Source organism: Eubalaena glacialis, unplaced genomic scaffold (assembly GCF_028564815.1).
Source record: "Eubalaena glacialis isolate mEubGla1 unplaced genomic scaffold, mEubGla1.1.hap2.+ XY H_3, whole genome shotgun sequence".
NCBI classification, from domain to species: Eukaryota; Metazoa; Chordata; class Mammalia; order Artiodactyla; family Balaenidae; genus Eubalaena; species Eubalaena glacialis.
The window spans coordinates 741,182-759,742 of record NW_026871157.1 but is presented as its reverse complement, the minus strand read 5'-3'; the positions used below and the strand labels follow the sequence as shown (position 1 = coordinate 759,742).

General features: G+C 37.5%; 1 protein-coding gene and 1 pseudogene across 1 annotated transcript; both read left to right on the top strand.

Annotated features, from left to right (window-relative positions):
- The first annotated feature begins 1,428 nt into the window (after positions 1 to 1,428).
- Positions 1,429 to 2,196, top strand: LOC133083005 (proteasome activator complex subunit 3-like; annotated as a pseudogene).
- Positions 2,197 to 4,283: 2,087 nt separating this feature from the next.
- On the top strand, positions 4,284 to 4,644 carry LOC133083004 (cytochrome c oxidase assembly protein COX14-like). The gene has a single exon (XM_061179669.1). It carries the CDS (start codon positions 4,378 to 4,380, stop codon positions 4,549 to 4,551), a length of 174 nt encoding a protein of 57 aa, XP_061035652.1. The 5' UTR covers positions 4,284 to 4,377; the 3' UTR covers positions 4,552 to 4,644.
- Positions 4,645 to 18,561: the final 13,917 nt, after the last annotated feature.

Sequence of the window (18,561 nt, the reverse complement as noted above, 5' to 3'; positions counted from 1 at the left end):
AACAGCAATCACACCCCCTATCAAAGGAACAATGTTCAGCACAATCTGAAGAAAGACATAGCAGGCATCCATACCAAAAACAGCCCTTGCACCAAAAATGTTAGCCTTACAAGGCTACACAGGGATGCTCCCACATAAAAACAACCTTTAAGACCACAATAGATAAGTGTTTCTCCTAAAGTCATAGATTCAGAGAAATATAAGTAAAATGAGGAAGCAGAGGAAGACTCCCAATTAAAAGACCAAGAGAATTCCCCTGAAAGAATAAACAATAAAACCGACCTCTCCAGTGCACTAGACCCCAAGTTCAAAAAGGAGGTAATAAAAATGCTGAAGGAATTAAGAAAATCTATCAATAGAAATGCAGATTACTATAAAAAGGAACTAGAAACTGTAAAGAGGAGCCAATCAAAATTAGACAACTCAATTGCCAAAATGAAAACTGAGCTAAAGGCAATAAACAAATAGTGAAATAAGTAATGCAGAAGAATGAATAAGTAATCTGGAATATAGAAGAAGAGAAATCACCCGATCAGAACAGCAGACAGAAAGACAAAGAGAGAGAGAGAGAGCGCAATATATGAGACCTATGGGATAATACAAATCCTGTCAATCTATGCAGAGTAGGGATCCCAGAAGAACGAAGAGAAAAAGCGATTGAAAAAGTATTTGAAGAAATTAGGGCTAAATAATGAAAGAGATATCCAGGTACAGGAAGCACAGAGGGCCCCAAACAAGATGAACCCAAAGAGACCTACACCAAGACATATAATTGAAATGACAAAAGTTAAAGAGAGGATTCTAAAGGCAGCAAGAGAAAAACAAAGAGTTAGTCACATGGAAACCCCCATGGGCTATCAGCTGATTTCTATACAGAAACACCAGGAGGGAGTGGCAAGGTATATTCAAAGTGCTGAAAGGGAAAAACCTGCAACCTAAGATACCTACCCAGCAAGCTGATTATTTAGAATAGAAGGAGAAACTAAGAACTTCACAGACAGGAAAAAACTAAAAGAATACAGCAATACTAAGCTTATCCTAAAAGAAATATTGAAAGGTCTTCTCTAAATAGAAAAGCAAGAATCATTTGGAAAGAGAAAATCGCGATCGGAAAAGCAACTTGAAGTTTCGTACGTAGGGGACTTTATATAGATAGATAGATTTATATACTGTAGATCACTTACATAAGCCAGTACATAGGCTTCTTTTTAATTAAAAAAATTTCTCAGGGCCAACAAGAGAGTGAGCAGGCAGCGGGCGGGTGGGCTGACAGACAACAGGCAATATAATAGAAAGGGAGGGAGCTAGTGAGCAGTGAGTGAGCCACTCAGGGTGGCTGCCTCTGAGATCCCTGCCTTCCCTCTGACCCCCCTCCTTGGAGACCACAGTGCCTCTGGTCTCCAGCAGAGCAGACGGGCAGACCTAGCCATGGCCTAATTGCTGAAGGTGGATCGGAAAGTAAAGCTCAGAGCTGATTCTTTCAGGGAGTGGATCACAAGTGAGGCAGAAAATTTGGTGGCAGTTTTTTCCCCAAAGAAACTGTTAGAACATAATAGTTTTTTTTGAAGGAACCAAGCCTAAACACCCCTGACCTAATTCAGATCCACTCAGACATGAATCTTCCAGTCCCTGAACCCCTTCTTCTCACCAATAGCCATGAGGGACTGAATAGTCCCATTTACAAGAGGTAAAGTTTGGGTGAATGTGAAGAGGCCTTCCAAGGAACCAAGGTGTTTGTGATGCCCAATGGGATGCTAAAAAATCGACCAGCAGCTGGTGGACATTATTGAATAAGTGAAGCCTGAGATTCGGGTGCTGACTGAGAAATGCAACATGGTCAAAATGTGGGTACAGCTCCCGATTCCTAGGTTAGAATATGGGAACAACTTTGCAGTGTTCATTCAGGAGGAGACAACAGCAGACCTAAGAACAGTTGAGAGTGAAGCTGTTTCTTATCTGGAGCACATTTCTGTACATTATATTACAAGAACCAAATTGGTTTCCAAAAGAGCTAAATATCCCCAAGTGGAGGACTATTGCCACCCCATGACAGAGATTGATGTGAAAGAATACATCTGCCTTCAGCTCATCCTATCGGAGCTAAGGAATCAATCTGTCACTCTATATGGCATGATCCTGAAAAATATTGAGAAAATCAAGAGTCCCTGGAGCAGCAATGAAGAGATGCTGTACTGAGGCCGAGGCCAGGGCCAGGAGACTCTGAGAGCCTGGCTCAAGACCGACATTGCCTTGGTTTGTTACACAACTATCGTGATGGGAAAACTGGCTGGAAATGATAATCACATCTCTCTCTGTTTTTAGTTAGAGTCTAATGAACCTGTCATGTGCTCTGTGATGAGTTTGCCTCATTTTTCAGGCCTCAGAATCTTTTATGTTTCCTTCCCTAATACCCCACACTCCCCCTGCCCTAATTTCCAGAGAACTGCAAGTTTGTGTGCACAGGATGTTAACATAGGAATACTTGTGTTTTGTCTCCCCACCTCCCTCCTGTGTCTTGGGCTTTCCCTCACAGGGTGAGGGAACTGGAAGGAAAGTGCTAGGTGCTTTGTAGAAACTGGGGGCAGGGGGCCAGCTCCTCTCTTCCTGATGGAAGGTTAGTATCTCTTGCCACCATGGGACGTTGGATCATCCCTGCCACAGTTGCCCTGGTGATGGCTCAGGGTTTCCCATATACATATGTTGCACCTTGAACCTGATCATGACAAGAAACACCTTAGACCTTCCACCAATTCCCTAGCTCTGTCAGATGTTTTTACAACTAGAATTTTCACACACACAGATGTGTGCAATATACACACACAGACATACGTGCACATGCATGCCTTTCCTGCTCTGTTACTTGATGCCCCCCCCCACCCACCCACAAAACCTCCCTCTCTCTCTCTGTCTCTCTCTCTGTCTCTCTCTGTCTGTCTCTCAGAGACACACACACACGCACTTCAGAAATGATAGTTGTCCTACACCTCACACACTGGGGACCATGGTCTCCTGATATTGCAGGCTACTGGTGCCTGAGGTTAGTGAGTTGGAGGAGAGCTGAGAGGTGAGAAGCAGAGGGAGTGGGGAAGACCCTTCCTCTGTGATTCGGGTCCTTTGGGGTCCTTTGTTGCAAAGGCTGCTCCTATGACTCCTCATTGCCTCCTCCCAGGCCAAATTGGGATGGGAATGTCTGCAGCTGTGAGGCCAACTGTTGCTGCTTCTACTGGGCTTTTCCCTACCGGGGAAAAGTTTTTCTCTTGTTTACAGTATCGTGCTTCCAAGGAAAGTGGTCACTTGTGTTTATATGTGTGTGTATGCATAAATATGCATGTGCACATTGTGTGTATATTGAAATCTGCTGGACAAGTAAAAACCATAGAAGAGTTGCCTCTTATCTCTCAAATATTCCAGAGATATCACTTGTTACAACATTTGTGTAAACCGTCATCAACCCCTACTTCTTTACTCTGCCACTACTGGAGAGCCTGCCAGTGACTCTCTCAGTGTCTATTTCTGACTGTTTTTCTTCCCCTGTCTCTGTCTGCCTACCCACAATTATATTTCCACCTGGATGCATCATTTTTACTCCCGATACGGTGTAGAAAAGGAGTTCCAATGCTATCTTCCCATGAATAGTAAACAGTAACAAACCAATTGCATTTCAGTTGGGCAGTGTCCCTACCCACCCTCCAGACCCCTTCCAGCTAAAGACTTTTCATCCTCTCACCATGTGTTTCTCAGTTTCCTTTATCGTTGGTTGAATTATTCCACTTCCCCTCCTCCTCACCCTACCACCGTTGGATCATAAAGATTATTTTACCACGACAAGAAATTATTAAAAACACAGGTACTTAGACCTCTTTTTAAAAATTTGTGAAAGCTATGAAAACTACAATGAACAGCAAAATGATAAACATGAAAATGTAGACTAGGATATCAAAACCATAAAATGTGGGGGAGGGAAGTCAAAAAAAAAAGTAGATTTTTTTTTTAAGACTGTGTTTGGGCTTATATAACTACCAGTCTAAAACAATTAGATATACTGATGGGTTCACATACTTGAAAACCAGGATAAACACAAATCAAAAACCAACAATAGATTTACAAAAACAAACAAACAAAAAGAAGAGAACTCAAGCATAATAAAAAAGAAAACCATAAAACTACAAAAGGAAACACAGAAAGAATAAGAAAGGAACATAGAAGAAATTCAAAATCAACTGGAAAACAAGGTTTAAAATGACAGTATATACATATCTATCAATAATTACCTTGAGACTCGTCTGGACCCGGGTGCTGCTTCCGGCTGCGCTAGGAGGTCGTGCAGGCAGGAGACCTCAGTCGGAAGGGAGGGAGCGGCAGCATCCAGGGGACAACATGCCAACTGCCAAGCAACTAGCCGACATTGGCTACAAGACCTTCTCCACCTCCATGATGCTCCTCACTGTTTATGGGGGCTACCTCTGCAGTGCCCGAGTCTACCACTATTTCCAGCAGCGCAGCTCCCAGCGCCAGGCTGCAGAAGAACAGAAGACCTCGGGAGTCCCGTAGAACTGGGGGGCTTTTTTCCTTGAGCAGAGAGACCTGAGGCATGTTGTGGAAAGACCTCACCTGCAATCATTTCTGAGTCAAAAGGATCAGGGCCTTAATGGTTTTCAAACTCTGCTGGGAAAAAGTGCCCATGTTTTCTCTGGTACAGTCAGTTTGGAGAGGCTATTGAATCATAACAGGAATGGGAGGGTGAGGCACACCTACAGACATTAAATATTTTGCCATGTCTAAAAAAAAAAATAAATAAATAATTACCTTGAATGTCAATGGACTAAATGCTGCAAACAAAACACTGAGAGTGGTGGATTTGATTATAAATAAATAAATAAATAAATAACCTACAACTACCATATGCGGCCTAAGGAGACCCACTTTAGAGTGAAGGACACACATAGATTGAAAGTGAGGTAATGAAAGAAGATATTTCATGCAAACAGAAGATATTTCATGCAGACAAGAAAATGGGAGTAGTAATACTCATATCAGACAAAACAGACTTTAAAACAAAGGCCGTAAAAAATGATGGAGAGGAACACTATATAATGACAAAAGGATCAATACAAAAAGAGGATATTACACTCATTAACATATATGCACCCAATACAGGAGCAAATAAGAACCTAAAACAAATACTAACAGACATAAATGGAGAAATTGATGGGAATACAGTAAAAGTAGGAGACTTTAGCACCTCACTCACATTAATGGACAGATCTTCCAGAGAGAAAATCAGTAAGGCAACAGAGACCCTAAATGACACAACAGAACATTTAGCTTAATTGATATCTTCAGGACATAACATCCCAAAACCCAGAGTACACACTTTTTTCAAGTGCACATGGAACATTCTCTAGGGTAGACCATATACTAGGACACAAAAGAAGCCTCAACAAATTTAAAAGAATAGAAATTATTTCAAACATCTTTTCAGATCACAACAGCATTAAGCTAGAAATCAACCACAGAAAGAGAAAGAAGAAGAAGAAAAAGATTACGTGGAGCCTAAACAACATGCTACTAAAAAAACCAATGGGTCAATGATGTAATCAAAAAGGAAATTTTAAAACACCTCAACAAAAATGACAATGAAAATGAAACCATACAAAATCTCTGGGATGGAGCCAAAGCGCTAGTAAGAGGAAAGTTTATAGTGATACAGTCCTTCCTCAAAAATCTTCAAGAAAAAACACTGAAAACAACCAAGCCCACACACACAAAATAAAAGAAAAGAAAAAGAAATTAAAAGGAACAAACAAAACTCCAAGTCAGTAGAAGGAAGGAAATAATAAAGATCAGACAGGAAATAAATAAAATAGAGATTAAAAAATAGAAAATATCAATAAAACTAAGAGTTGTTTTTCTGAAAGAATAAACAAAATTGACAAAGCTCTGCTCAGGCTCACCAAGAAGAAAAGAGAGAGGACCCAAATAAACACAATAAGAAATGAAAGAGGAGGAATATCTGCTGACATGGCAGAAATACATAAAATCATAAGAGAATACTGTAAATAGTTATATGCCGACATTTTGGAAAACCTAGCAGAAATTGACAAGTTTCTAGAAACAGCCCACCTAAAATGAATCAAGAAAAAAATAGGTAATTTGAACAAACTGATCCCTAGAAATGAAATAGAATCTGTAATTTTAAAAAATCCCTGCAAGCAAAAGTCTAGGACTGCATGGCTTCACTGTGGAAATCCACTAAACATACAAAGAAGAACTTATACCAATCCTTCTCGAACTCTTCCAAGAGGCTGAAGAGGAGGGAAAACTCTCAAAGTCATTCTGTGAAGCCACCATCACCCTGATACCAAACCAGACAAAGGCACTACCAAAAGAGAAAATTACAGGCTAATATCTTTGATGACTATAGATGCAAGAATCCTCAAGAAAACATTAGGAAACTGAATTAAATGACATGTTAAAAAAGGTTATAAACTATGATCAATTGGATTCAGCCCAGTGTCACAAGGATGGTTCAACATATGCAAATCAATCAATGTGTTACGCCTCATCAACAAAAGAAAGACAAAAAACCAGGTGATCTTCTCAATAGATGCAGTAAAAGCATATGATAAAATTCAAGATCCATTCATCATAAAAAAATAAAACTGTCACTAAAGTAGGAATAGAGGGAAGATACCACAGCATAATAAAAGCTGTTTATGACAAACTCTCAGCCAACATAATACTCTATGGTGAAAAATTGAGTCTTCCCACTAAAATCTGCAAAAAGACAACAATGCCCTTTTTTTTTTTTTAAACATCTTTCTTGCAGTATAATTGCTTTACAATGGTGTGATAGTTTCTGCTTTATACCAAAGTGAATCAGCTATACATATACATATATCCCCATATCTCTTCCCTCTTGCATCTCCCTCCCTCCTACCCTCCCTATCCCACCCCTCTAGGTGGTCACAAAGCATTGAGCTGATCTCCCTGTGCTATGCAGCTTCTTCCCACTAGCTATCTATTTTACATTTGGTAGTATATATAAGTCCATGCCACTCTCTCACTTCGTCCCAGCTTACCCTTCCCCCTCCTTGTGTCCTCAAGTCCATTCTCTACATCTGCTTCTTTATTCCTGTCCTGCCTCCTAGGTTCTTCATAACCATTTCTTTCTTTTCTTTACTTTTCTTTTCTTTTCTTTTTTAGATTCCATATATATGTGTTAGGATACGGTGTTTGTTTTTCTCTTTCTGACTTACTTCACTCTGTATGACAGACTCTAGCTCCATCCACCTCACTATAAATAATTCAATTTCGTTTCTTTTTATGGCTGAGTAATATTCCATTGTATATATGTGCCACATCTTCTTTATCCATTCATCTGTCGATGGACACTTAGGTTGATTCCATGTCCTGGCTATTGTAAATAGAGCTGCAATGAACATTGTGGTACATGACTCTTTTTGAATTATGGTTTTCTCAGGGTATATGCCCAGTAGTGGTATTGCTGGGTCGTATGGTAGTTGTATTTTTAGTTTTTTAAGGAACCTCCATACAGTTCTCCATAGCGGCTGTATCAACTTACATTCCCACCAACAGTGCAAGAGGGTTCCCTTTTCTCCACACCCTCTCCAGCACTAATTGTTTATAGATTTTTTGATGATGGCCATTCTGACTGGTGTGAGGTGATACCTCATTAAGATGCCCATTCTAATCACTTCTATACAGCATAATATTGGAAGTCCTAGCTACAACTATCAGACAAGAAAAAGAAATAAAATGTATCCAAATTGGAAGGGAAGAGGTAAAATTACCATTACTTGCAGATGATATTATATATAGAAAACTCTAAAGACTCTACACGAAAACTGTTAGAACTGATCAACAAATTCAGCAAGGTAGCAAGATACAAGATTAACATAAAGAACTTTGTTGCATTTCTTTACACTAACAATGAAATATCAGAAAGGGAGAGTAAAAAAGAAAATTCCTTTAAAAATCCCATCAAATAGATAAATAAATACAGTTCTTAGGAATAAACCTGACCAAGGACATGAAAGACTTATTGGCTGAGAACTATAAGCCACTGATAAAAGAAATGGAAGATGATTCAAAGAAATGAAGATATCTCATGATCTTAGATTGGAAAAAATTAATGTTATTAAAATGACCATACTACCCAAACTAATCTACAGACTTAATGTGATCCCTATCAAATTACCCATGACATTTTTCACAGAACTAGAACAAAAATTCCTAAAATTTATACAGATACACAAAAGACCCAGAACTGCCAAAGCAATCCTGAGGAAAAAGAACAAAACAGGAGACAGAACCCTCCCAGACTTCAGACAATAGTGCAAAGCTACAGTAATCAAAACAGCATGGTATTGGCACAGAAACAGACATATGGATCAATGGAATAGAGTAGACAGCCCAGAAATAAAATGACACACCCACTGTCAATTAATCTTTGACAAAGGAGGCAAGCATACACAATGGTGATAGGAGAGTCTCTTCAGCAAGAGGTGTTGGGAAAGCTGGACTGCCCCATGTAAATCAGTGAGGTTAGAACACACCCTCACAGCATACACAAAAATAAACTCAAAATGTTTAAAGACTTAAATATATAAGACATGACTCAATAAAACTCCCATAAGAGAACACAGGCAAAGCATTCTCCGACATAAATTTAACAATGTTTTATTAGGTCAGTCTCCCAAGGCACTAGAAATAAATGAATAAATAAACAAATAGGACCTAATCAAGCTTACAATCTTTTGCACAGCAAAGGAAACCATAAACAAATTGAAAAGACAACCTACAGACTAGGAGAAAATATTTGCAAGTGGTGCAATGGACAAGGGCTTAATTTCCCAAATATATAAAAACTCATACAACTCAACAACAACAACAAAACAAACAACCTAAGCAAAAAAGTGGTCAGAAGACATAAATAGACATTTCTCCAGAGAAGACATACAGATGGCCAACAGGCACATGAAAATATGCTCAACATTGCTAATAATTTGAGAAATGCAAATCAGTACTACAATGAGGTATCACCCCACTCTGGTCAGAATGACCATCATCAAAAATTCTACAAATAGCAAATGCTGGAGAGGGTGTGGAGAAAAGGGAACCCCCCTACCCTGTTGGTGGGAATGTAAATTGGTGCAGCCACCATGGAAAACAGTATGGAGGTTACCTTAAAAAATAAAAATAGAGTTACCATATGATCCAGCAATCTCACTCCTGGGCCTATATATGGAGGAGACCATAATTCAAAAAGATACATAAAATTAATAAAACAAACAAACAAAAATTTTTAAAGATACATGCACCCCCGTGTTCACAGTGGCACTGTTTACAATAGCCAAGACACAGAAGCAACTCATTAACAGATGAATAGATAAAGAAGATGTGACATATTTATATGGCTGTATATATCCATGTATATATTCCATTCCACATATATGGAATGGAATAATACTTAATCCTAAAAAGGAAAGAAATAATGCCATTTGCAGCAACACAGATGGACCTAGAGATTATCATACAACGTGAACCAAGCAGGATGGACAAAGAAAAATATTATATGATATCACTTATGTGTGGAATCTTACAATATGATACAAATGAACTTATTTACACAACAAACAGTCTCACAGAAATAGAAAACAAACTTGTGGTTACCAAAGGGGAAGAAAGGGAGGGATAAATGAGGAGTATGGTATTAACAGACATATACTGCTATATATAAAATAGATAAACAACAAGAATTGACTGTATAGCACAGGCGACTCTACTCAGTACTCTGTAATAACTGATAATGAAAAGAATCTGAAATATATATATAAATGTATATAAATATTTTTGGATATATATATGTCAGAATTGAGGGAGAGAGAAAGATAACCAAATGCAAAGGAGTTCACCCACTAAACCAACCTAATAAGAAATGTAAAAAAAAAAAAAGATTATTTTACAGAAAAAGCCAAACCTAGAAATTAAAAATATATATGAAGAAACAAATCTCACTGGTAGAAGCAAACATATTGTAAAGGTAGTAGATTAAACTCTTACAGAGCTAGCATGAAGGCTAAAAGACAAAAATAGTAAAATAAAGTATAATCGCAATAATTAAAGTATAAACATAAAAAGATGTAAACTATGATGCCAAAACAAAAACCGTGGGCAGGGTGAGAGTAGTAAAAGTGTAGTGTTTTTAGAAAACTTTCAACCTTAAGTGACCATCAACCTAAAATAGTTTATAGGTTGTTACATACAAATTTCATGGTGACAAAAACTGGTGACAGATCCACCAAAAACAGAGAGAAATCCAAACATAACACTATAATGTCATTAAATTGAAAAGAAAGACAAGAGGAAAAGAAGACAGAAAGAGAGGAGAACTACAAAAACAACCAAAAAATTTTTAACAAAATGACAATAGGTTTCCACCTATCAATAATTATTTTAAATGTAAAAGGACTAAAGTCACAAATTAAAACCATGCAGTGGACAAATAAATAAATAAATCACCTGACCTATATGTATGTTTCCTAAAGAGACTCATTCAGATTTCAAGACACACAGAAACTGAAAATAAAGGAACAAAAAAAGATGTTCCCTGCAAATGGAAACAAATAAAAAGGTGGAGTAGCAATAGATATATTAGACAAAAGACTTTAAAACAAAGGCTTCAAGAAACAAGGAGAAAAGCATTACATAAGGATAAAATAATTCATCAAGAAAATACAACACCTGTAAATATTTATACACACAACATAAGACCACCTACTAATATAAGATAAATGTTAACTGATATAAAAAGAAATTGAGGGCTTCCCTGGTGGTGCACTGGTTGAGAATCTGCCTGCCAATGCAGGGGACATGGGTTCGAGCCCTGGTCTCGGAAGATCCCACATGCCGTGGAGCAACTAGGCCCGTGAGCCACAATTACTGAGCCTGCGCGTCTGGAGCCTGTGCTCCGCAACAAGAGAGGCCGCGATAGTGAGAGGCCCGCGCACTGCGATGAAGAGTGGCCCCCACTTGCCGCAGCTAGAGAAAGCCCTCACACAGAAACGAAAACCCAACACAGCCATAAATAAATAAATAAATAATTCCCATTTAAAAGAAAAAAAAAAAAGAAATTGACAGCAATGCAATGAATAGTAGGGGAATGTAACCCCTACTTAGAGCAATGGATAGGTCAGCCAGACAAACTCTAAATAAGAAAACACTGGCCTTAGGTGATACATTAGACCAAATGGACTTAGTAGATACATCTCCCAAAATGTTTCACCTCAAACCAGCAGAATACATGTTATTTTCAAGTGTACATAAGACATTTTCCAGGACTGATCACATGTTAGGTCACAAAACAGGTCTGTATAAATTTAAGAAGATTGAAATTATATCCAGTATCTTTTCTGACCAGTGATATGAGACTAGAAATCAAACACAAAAAGAAAACTGGAAAAACACGAACAAGTGGAGGCTAAGTACATGCTACTAAACAATTAATAAATCAACAAATAAACCAAATTGGAGATTAAAACATACCTTGAGACAAATAAAAATGAAAACACCATTTTCCAAAATCTACAGGATGAAGCAAGAGCAGTTTTAAACAGGAAGTTTATAGCAATAAAACCTATATTCAGGAAAAAAAGAAAAGAAAACTCAAACAATCTAACCAAATGCCTAAAGGAACTAGAAAAGAAAAACAAAGCCAAAGTTGGTGGAAGAAATGAAATAACATAATGAAATAAATAAAACCAATATTTTAAACATGATAGGAAAAATCAATGAAACTATGAGCTTGTTCTTTGAACAATGTATAAGAATGATCAACCTTTACCAGACTCATCGAGAAAAAGGGAGGGGGGGACTTAAATAAATAAAATCAGAAATGAACAAGTCATAAACAACACTAAAGAAATACAAAATATCATGAGATTGCCATAAAAAGTATACACCAATAAAATGATCAAGCTTGAAAAAAATGGATATATTCTCAGAAAGACAACAATCTCTCAAGGCTGAGTCAGAAAGAAATAGAAAATCTAAAGAGGTCGATAACTAGTAATAAAGTTGAATTAGTATTTTAAAACTTGCAAGAAGCATAGTCCAGGACCAGATGGCTTCACAGGTTGATTCTACCAAACATGTAAACAGGACTTAATAACCATCCTTTTCAAACTATTCCAAAATACTGAAGCAAAGAAAAAAAAAAAAGCTTTCAAACTTACTCTAAAAGGTCAGCATTACCCTTATACCAAAAGCAAAAAAAAAAAAAAAGATGCAGAAAAAGAAAATTACAGGCCAATATCACTGATGAACATAGATACAAACATTCTCAACAAAATATTATCAACCCAAATGCAACAATACATTAAAAAAATCATACACCATTATCAAGTGGGGTTGGTTCCAGTGGTGCAAGAGTGGTTCAATATACATAAGTCAATCATGTGACACACCACATTAACAAAACGAAGCTTTTTTAAAGAAACGATTGTTTCAATAGGTGTAGAAAAAGCTTTTGAGAAAACTCAGTATTCATCTAGGATAAAAACTCAACAATGTGGACATAGAGAGAACAAAACTCAATATATTAAAGGCCATATATGACAAACCCACAGCTATCATCATACTCAATGTTGAAAACATTAAAACATTGCCTCTTGTCCTTTATCAGGACAAGATAAAGGTGCCCACTCTTGTCAATTTTATTCAACTTAATATTGGAAATCTTAGCCACAACAATCAGAGAAGGAAAAGAAATAAAAATTGAAAAGGAAGAAATAAAACTGTCATTGTTTGCAGATGACATAATACCATATATAGCAAACCCTGTAGACTCCACCAAAAAGCTATCAGGACTATTAAATGAATACAGTGAAGTTGCAGAATACAAAGTTAATATCTGTTGCATTTTATAACAAAAACAATCTATCAGAAAGACAAAATAATCCCATTTACAACTGCGTCAAAAATAATATACCTAGATATAAATTTAACCAAGAAGGTGAAAGACCTCTACTACGAAAACTGTAAGACATTGGTAAAAGAAATTGAAGTGGACATAAATAAGTGAAAGGATATATATTGTGTTCATGATTCAAATAAATTAGTGTTGTTAAAATGTTCCTATTACCCAAAGGAATCTACAAATTCAACGCAGTCTCTGTGAATTTACCAACAGAATTTTTCATAGAAGTAGAAAAAAGAATCTTAAAACGTGTATGAAACCACAAAAGACCCTGAATGGCAATGCAATCTTTAGAAAGAAGTACAAAACTGGAAGTACCACTACCCCTGATTTCAAACTACACTACAAAGCTATAGTAATCAAGACAATATGGCACTGGCATACAATAGACCCATAGATTAATGGAACAGAGCAGACAGGACAAAAAATAACGCAAATATATATGGTCAATTAATCTACGACAAAGAAAACAAGAATGTACAAAGAGGAAAAGACAGGCTCTTTAATAAATGGTGTTGGGGAAACTGGACAGCTACTTGCAAAAGAATAAAAGTGTACAACATATACAAAAATAAACCCAAAATGGAATACAGACTTAAATGTAAAACCTGAAACCTTTAAATGTTTAGAAGACTACATAAGCAGCATGCTCCTCTACACGGGTTTTAGCAGTATTTTTTAATTTTTAAAAATATTTATGTATCTATTTATTTGGCTGTGTCAAATATTTATTTGTGGCACCTGGGATCTTCATTGTGGCGTGCGGGCTTCTCTCTAGTTGTGGCCCACAGGCTCCAGAGTGTGTGGGCTCAGTAGTTGTGGTGTGCGGGCTCAGTTGCCCCGCGACATGTGGAATCTTAGTTCCCTGACCAGGGATCGAACCTGCATCCCCTGCATTGGAATGTGGATTCTTAACCACTGGACCACCATGGAAGTCCCAGCAGTATTCTTTTTTAATCTGTCTCCTTAGGCAAAGGCAACAAAAGCAAAAATAAACAAAAGGGACTACATAAAACTGAAAAGTTTTGGCACAGCAAAGGAAACCACCAAGAAAAAAAAAAAAGACAACCTACTGAATGGGAGATGACATTTGCAAAATGTACATTCGATAAGGGGTTAATATCCAAATTATATAAAGAAATTATACAACTCAATATCAGCTATATTCTGACTGCTTCACATCCTCAACAGGAGCTTATAATTTTTCCAGTGGCAAAAGTGACCCCAAGGTGGTCATTCAGCTCCCTCAGTAATGCATGTTGCATGCAGGAGGCCCACTCATGTCTCATCTATGTGGATCACTGGGGAATCTGTGGGATTGGACCACTGGGGATCAGAAGAGATGGAGAAGAAGGATGAGGCATATAGCAACAAGCACTCAGACATTGGAGGATGAATTCTTGCTTGCTGCCTCACCACCCAACCAGTGGCTATGCCTATCTGCAGAGCCAAGTGCATGGCCTGATATGGCCAGAGAGTTCAACTGGCAGCTCTGTCTGATTTGGACTTAGGCAATAAGCCATATTGCCCATGTAGCCCAGTCAATGGCTCAACCCAAGCAGAAAAGCAATTTTGTAGCCCCACCCAATTGCTGGGTTATATCTCCAGCACCCCCTGACCAGAAAGCCTATGTAGAGAACCTCAGCAGCCACAGAGTCCATCCTACAGCCACACTTAAGCAGGGAGCCATGCTAGCAGTCCTGCCCAACTGTTAAGTATATATCCTCTGACCTTGCATAACCAGGAGGGCTGACTCTAGCAAGCTAGCAATTTGGCTGCAGGACTTCCCATCCATGGGGATCAGACGACCCCACTCTTCCGCAGTCCTTAATTGATGGCCCTGCTACTTGTTGAACATAGCCTTCTGCCTCACCCAGGCAGGAAGTCCAGTCAGTGATAATGTTAGTCACAGAGTAGTCATACCAAAAGAGAGCTGAGACAGCTCAAATTCACCAACCAAAAGGCACAGAGAATGGAAAAAATTTAAAAACATGACTCATCTATGTACTTTCTATGAGACATTCAATTCAGTTTAAAAAAATCACACATAGGTTCAAAGTGAAGCAATGGAAAAATATATTGTACAAGTGAAAACTACAAGAAAGTGAGGGTAGCTATACTTCTATCAGACAAAACAGACTTCAAGAAAAATACAGTCACAAGAGACAAACAAGGTCATTATATAGTGACAAAGAAGTAAATTCATCAAGACATATAACATTCATAATTATACATGCAGCAAACGTCAGAGCACCTGAATAAAATAAGCAATACTAACATATCTGAAGAGAAAATACACAATTTACAATCATAGCAGAGACTTCAAAACCCCACTTTAAACTACGGTTTTGTTATTCAGGCAGAAAATCAACAAAGTAACATTGGACTTGAACCATCTTAGAACTAATTGACCTAACAGACACGTATAAAACCTTTCATCTAACAGAAGCAGAATACACATTATTCTCAAGTGCACATGAGAAGTTGTCCTGGGTAGACCATTTGATAGGACACAAACAAGTATTAGCAAATTAATAAAATCATATCAAGTGTCTTCCTGACCACAGTGATATGAAACTGGAACTCAATAACAAAATAAAAACTGGAAAATCTACAAATAGGAAATTTCAAACACACTACTAAACAACCAATGGGTCAAGGATAAAATAAAAGGGAAATTTTAAAAACTGTGGAATGGCTTAAAGTGGAAATACAGTATACCAAACCCATGAGACACTTCAAAAGCAGTTTTAAGAGTTTACAGTGATATTTGCACATATTAAAAAAGATAGATTTCAAATAAACAACCTAACATAACATATTTAAAAACTGGAAAAAGAAAAACAGTCCAAAGTTAGCATAGGAAGGAAATCACAATGATCAAAGCAGAATTAAAAGAAATAGAGACCAAAAAAAGGAAAGAGAAATCAACAAAAATAGGAGCTGGGTTTTTTTTTTGTTTTTTTTTTTTAACATCTTTATTGAAGTATAATTGCTTTACAGTGGTGTGTTAGTTTCTGCTTTATAACAAAGTGAATCAGTTATACATATACATATGTTCCCATATCTCTTCCCTCTTGCATCTCCCTCCCTCCCACCCTCCCCATCCCACCCCTCTAGGTGGTCACAAAGCACCGAGCTGATCTCCCTGTGCTATGCGGCTGCTTCCCACTAGCTAGCTATTTTACATTTGGTAGTGTATATATGTCCATGACACTCTCTCACCCTGTCACATCTCACCCCTCCCCCTCCCCATATCCTCAAGTCCATTCTCTAGTAGGTCTGTGTCTTTATTCCCATCTTGCCACTAGGTTCTTCATGGCCTTTTTTCTTTTTTTCCTTAGATTGCATATATATGTCTTAGCATACTGTATTTGTTTTTCTCTTTCTGACTTACTTCACTCTGTATGACAGACTCTAACTCCATCCACCTCATTACAAATACCTCCATTTCATTTCTTTTTATGGCTGAGTAATATTCCATTGTATATATGTGCCACATCTTCTTTATCCATTCATCCGATGATGGACACTTAGGTTGCTTCCATGTCCTGGCTATTGTAAATAGAGCTGCAATGAACATTTTGGTACATGACTCTTTTTGATCTATGGTTTTCTCAGGGTATATGCCCAGTACTGGGATTGCTGGGTCGTATGGTAGTTCTATTTGTAGTTTTTTAAGGAACCTCCATACTGTTCTCCATAGTGGCTCTATCAATTTACATTCCCACCAACAGTGCAAGAGTGTTCCCTTTCCTCCACACCCTCTCCAGCATTTATTGTTTCTAGATTTTTTGATGATGGCCATTCTGACAGGTGTGAGATGATATCTCATTGTAGTTTTGATTTGCATTTCTCTAATGATTAATGATGTTGAGCATTCTTTCCTGTGTCTGTTGGCAATCTGTATATCTTCTTTGGAGAAATGTCTATTGAGGTCTTCTGCCCATTTTCGGATTGGGTTGTTCGTTTTTTTGTTATTGAGCTGCATGAGCTGCTTGTAAATCTTGGAGATGAATCCTTTGTCAGTTGCTTCATTTGCAAATATTTTCTCCCATTCTGAGGGTTGTCTTTTGGTCTTGTTTATGGTTTCCTTTGCTGTGCAAAAGCTTTTAAGTTTCATTAGGTCCCATTTGTTTATTTGTGTTTTTATTTCCATTTCTCTAGGAGCTGGGTCAAAAAGAATCTTGCTGTGATTTATGTCATAGAGTGTTCTGCCTATGTTTTCCTCTAAGAGTTTGATAGTGTCTGGCCTTACACTTAGGTCTTTAATCCATTTTGAGTTTATTTTTGTGTACGGTGTCAGGGAGTGTTCTAATTTCATACTTTTACATGTATCTGTCCAATTTTCCCAGCACCACTTATTGAAGAGGCTGTCTTTTCTCCACTGTATATGCTTGCCTCCTTTATCAAAGATAAGGTGACCATATGTGCGTGGGTTTATCTCTGGGCTTTCTATCCTGTTCCATTGATCTATATTTCTGTTTTTGTGCCAGTACCAAACTGTCTTGATTACTGTAGCTTTGTAATAAAGTCTGAAGTCAGGGAGCCTGATTCCTCCAGCTCCATTTTTCGTTCTCAAGATTGCTTTGGCTATTCGGGGTCTTTTGTGTTTCCATACAAATTGTGAAAATTTTTGTTCTAGTTCTGTGAAAAATGCCAGTGGTAGTTTGATAGGGATTGCATTGAATCTGTAGATTGCTTTGGGTAGTAGAGTCATTTTCACAATGTTGACTCTTCCAATCCAAGAACATGGTATACCTCTCCATCTATTTGTGTCATCTTTAATTTCTTTCATCAGTGTCTTATAATTTTCTGCATACAGGTCTTTTGTCTCCTTAGGTAGGTTTAGTCCTAGATATTTTATTCTTTTTGTTGCAATGGTAAACGGGAGTGTTTTCTTAATTTCACTTTCAGATTTTTCATCATTAGTGTATAGAAATGCAAGAGATTTCTGTGCATTAATTTTGTATCCTGCTACTTTACCAAATTCATTGATTAGCTCTAGTAGTTTTCTGGTAGCATCTTTAGGATTCTCTATGTATAGTATCATGTCATCTGCAAACAGTGACAGCTTTACTTCTTCTTTTCCGATTTGGATTCCTTTTATTTCTTTTTCTTCTCTGATGGCTGTGGCTAACACTTCCAAAACTATGTTGAATAATAGTGGTGAGAGTGGGCAACCTTGTCTTGTTCCTGATCTTAGTGGAAATGGTTTCAGTTTTTCACCATTGAGGACAATGTTGGCTGTGGGTTTGTCATATATGGCCTTTATTATGTTGAGGAAAGTTCCCTCTATGCCTACTTTCTGCAGGGCTTTTATCATAAATGGGTGTTGAATTTTGTCAAAAGCTTTCTCTGCATCTATTGAGATGATCATATGCTTTTTCTCCTTCAATTTGTTAATATGGTGTATCACATTGATTGATTTGCGTATATTGAAGAATAGGAGCTGGTTTTTGAAAAGATAAACAAAATTGACAAAACTGTAGGTAGACTAACATAACAGAGAATACTCAAATACATAAAATCAAAATGAAAGAGGAGACCTTACAACTAGA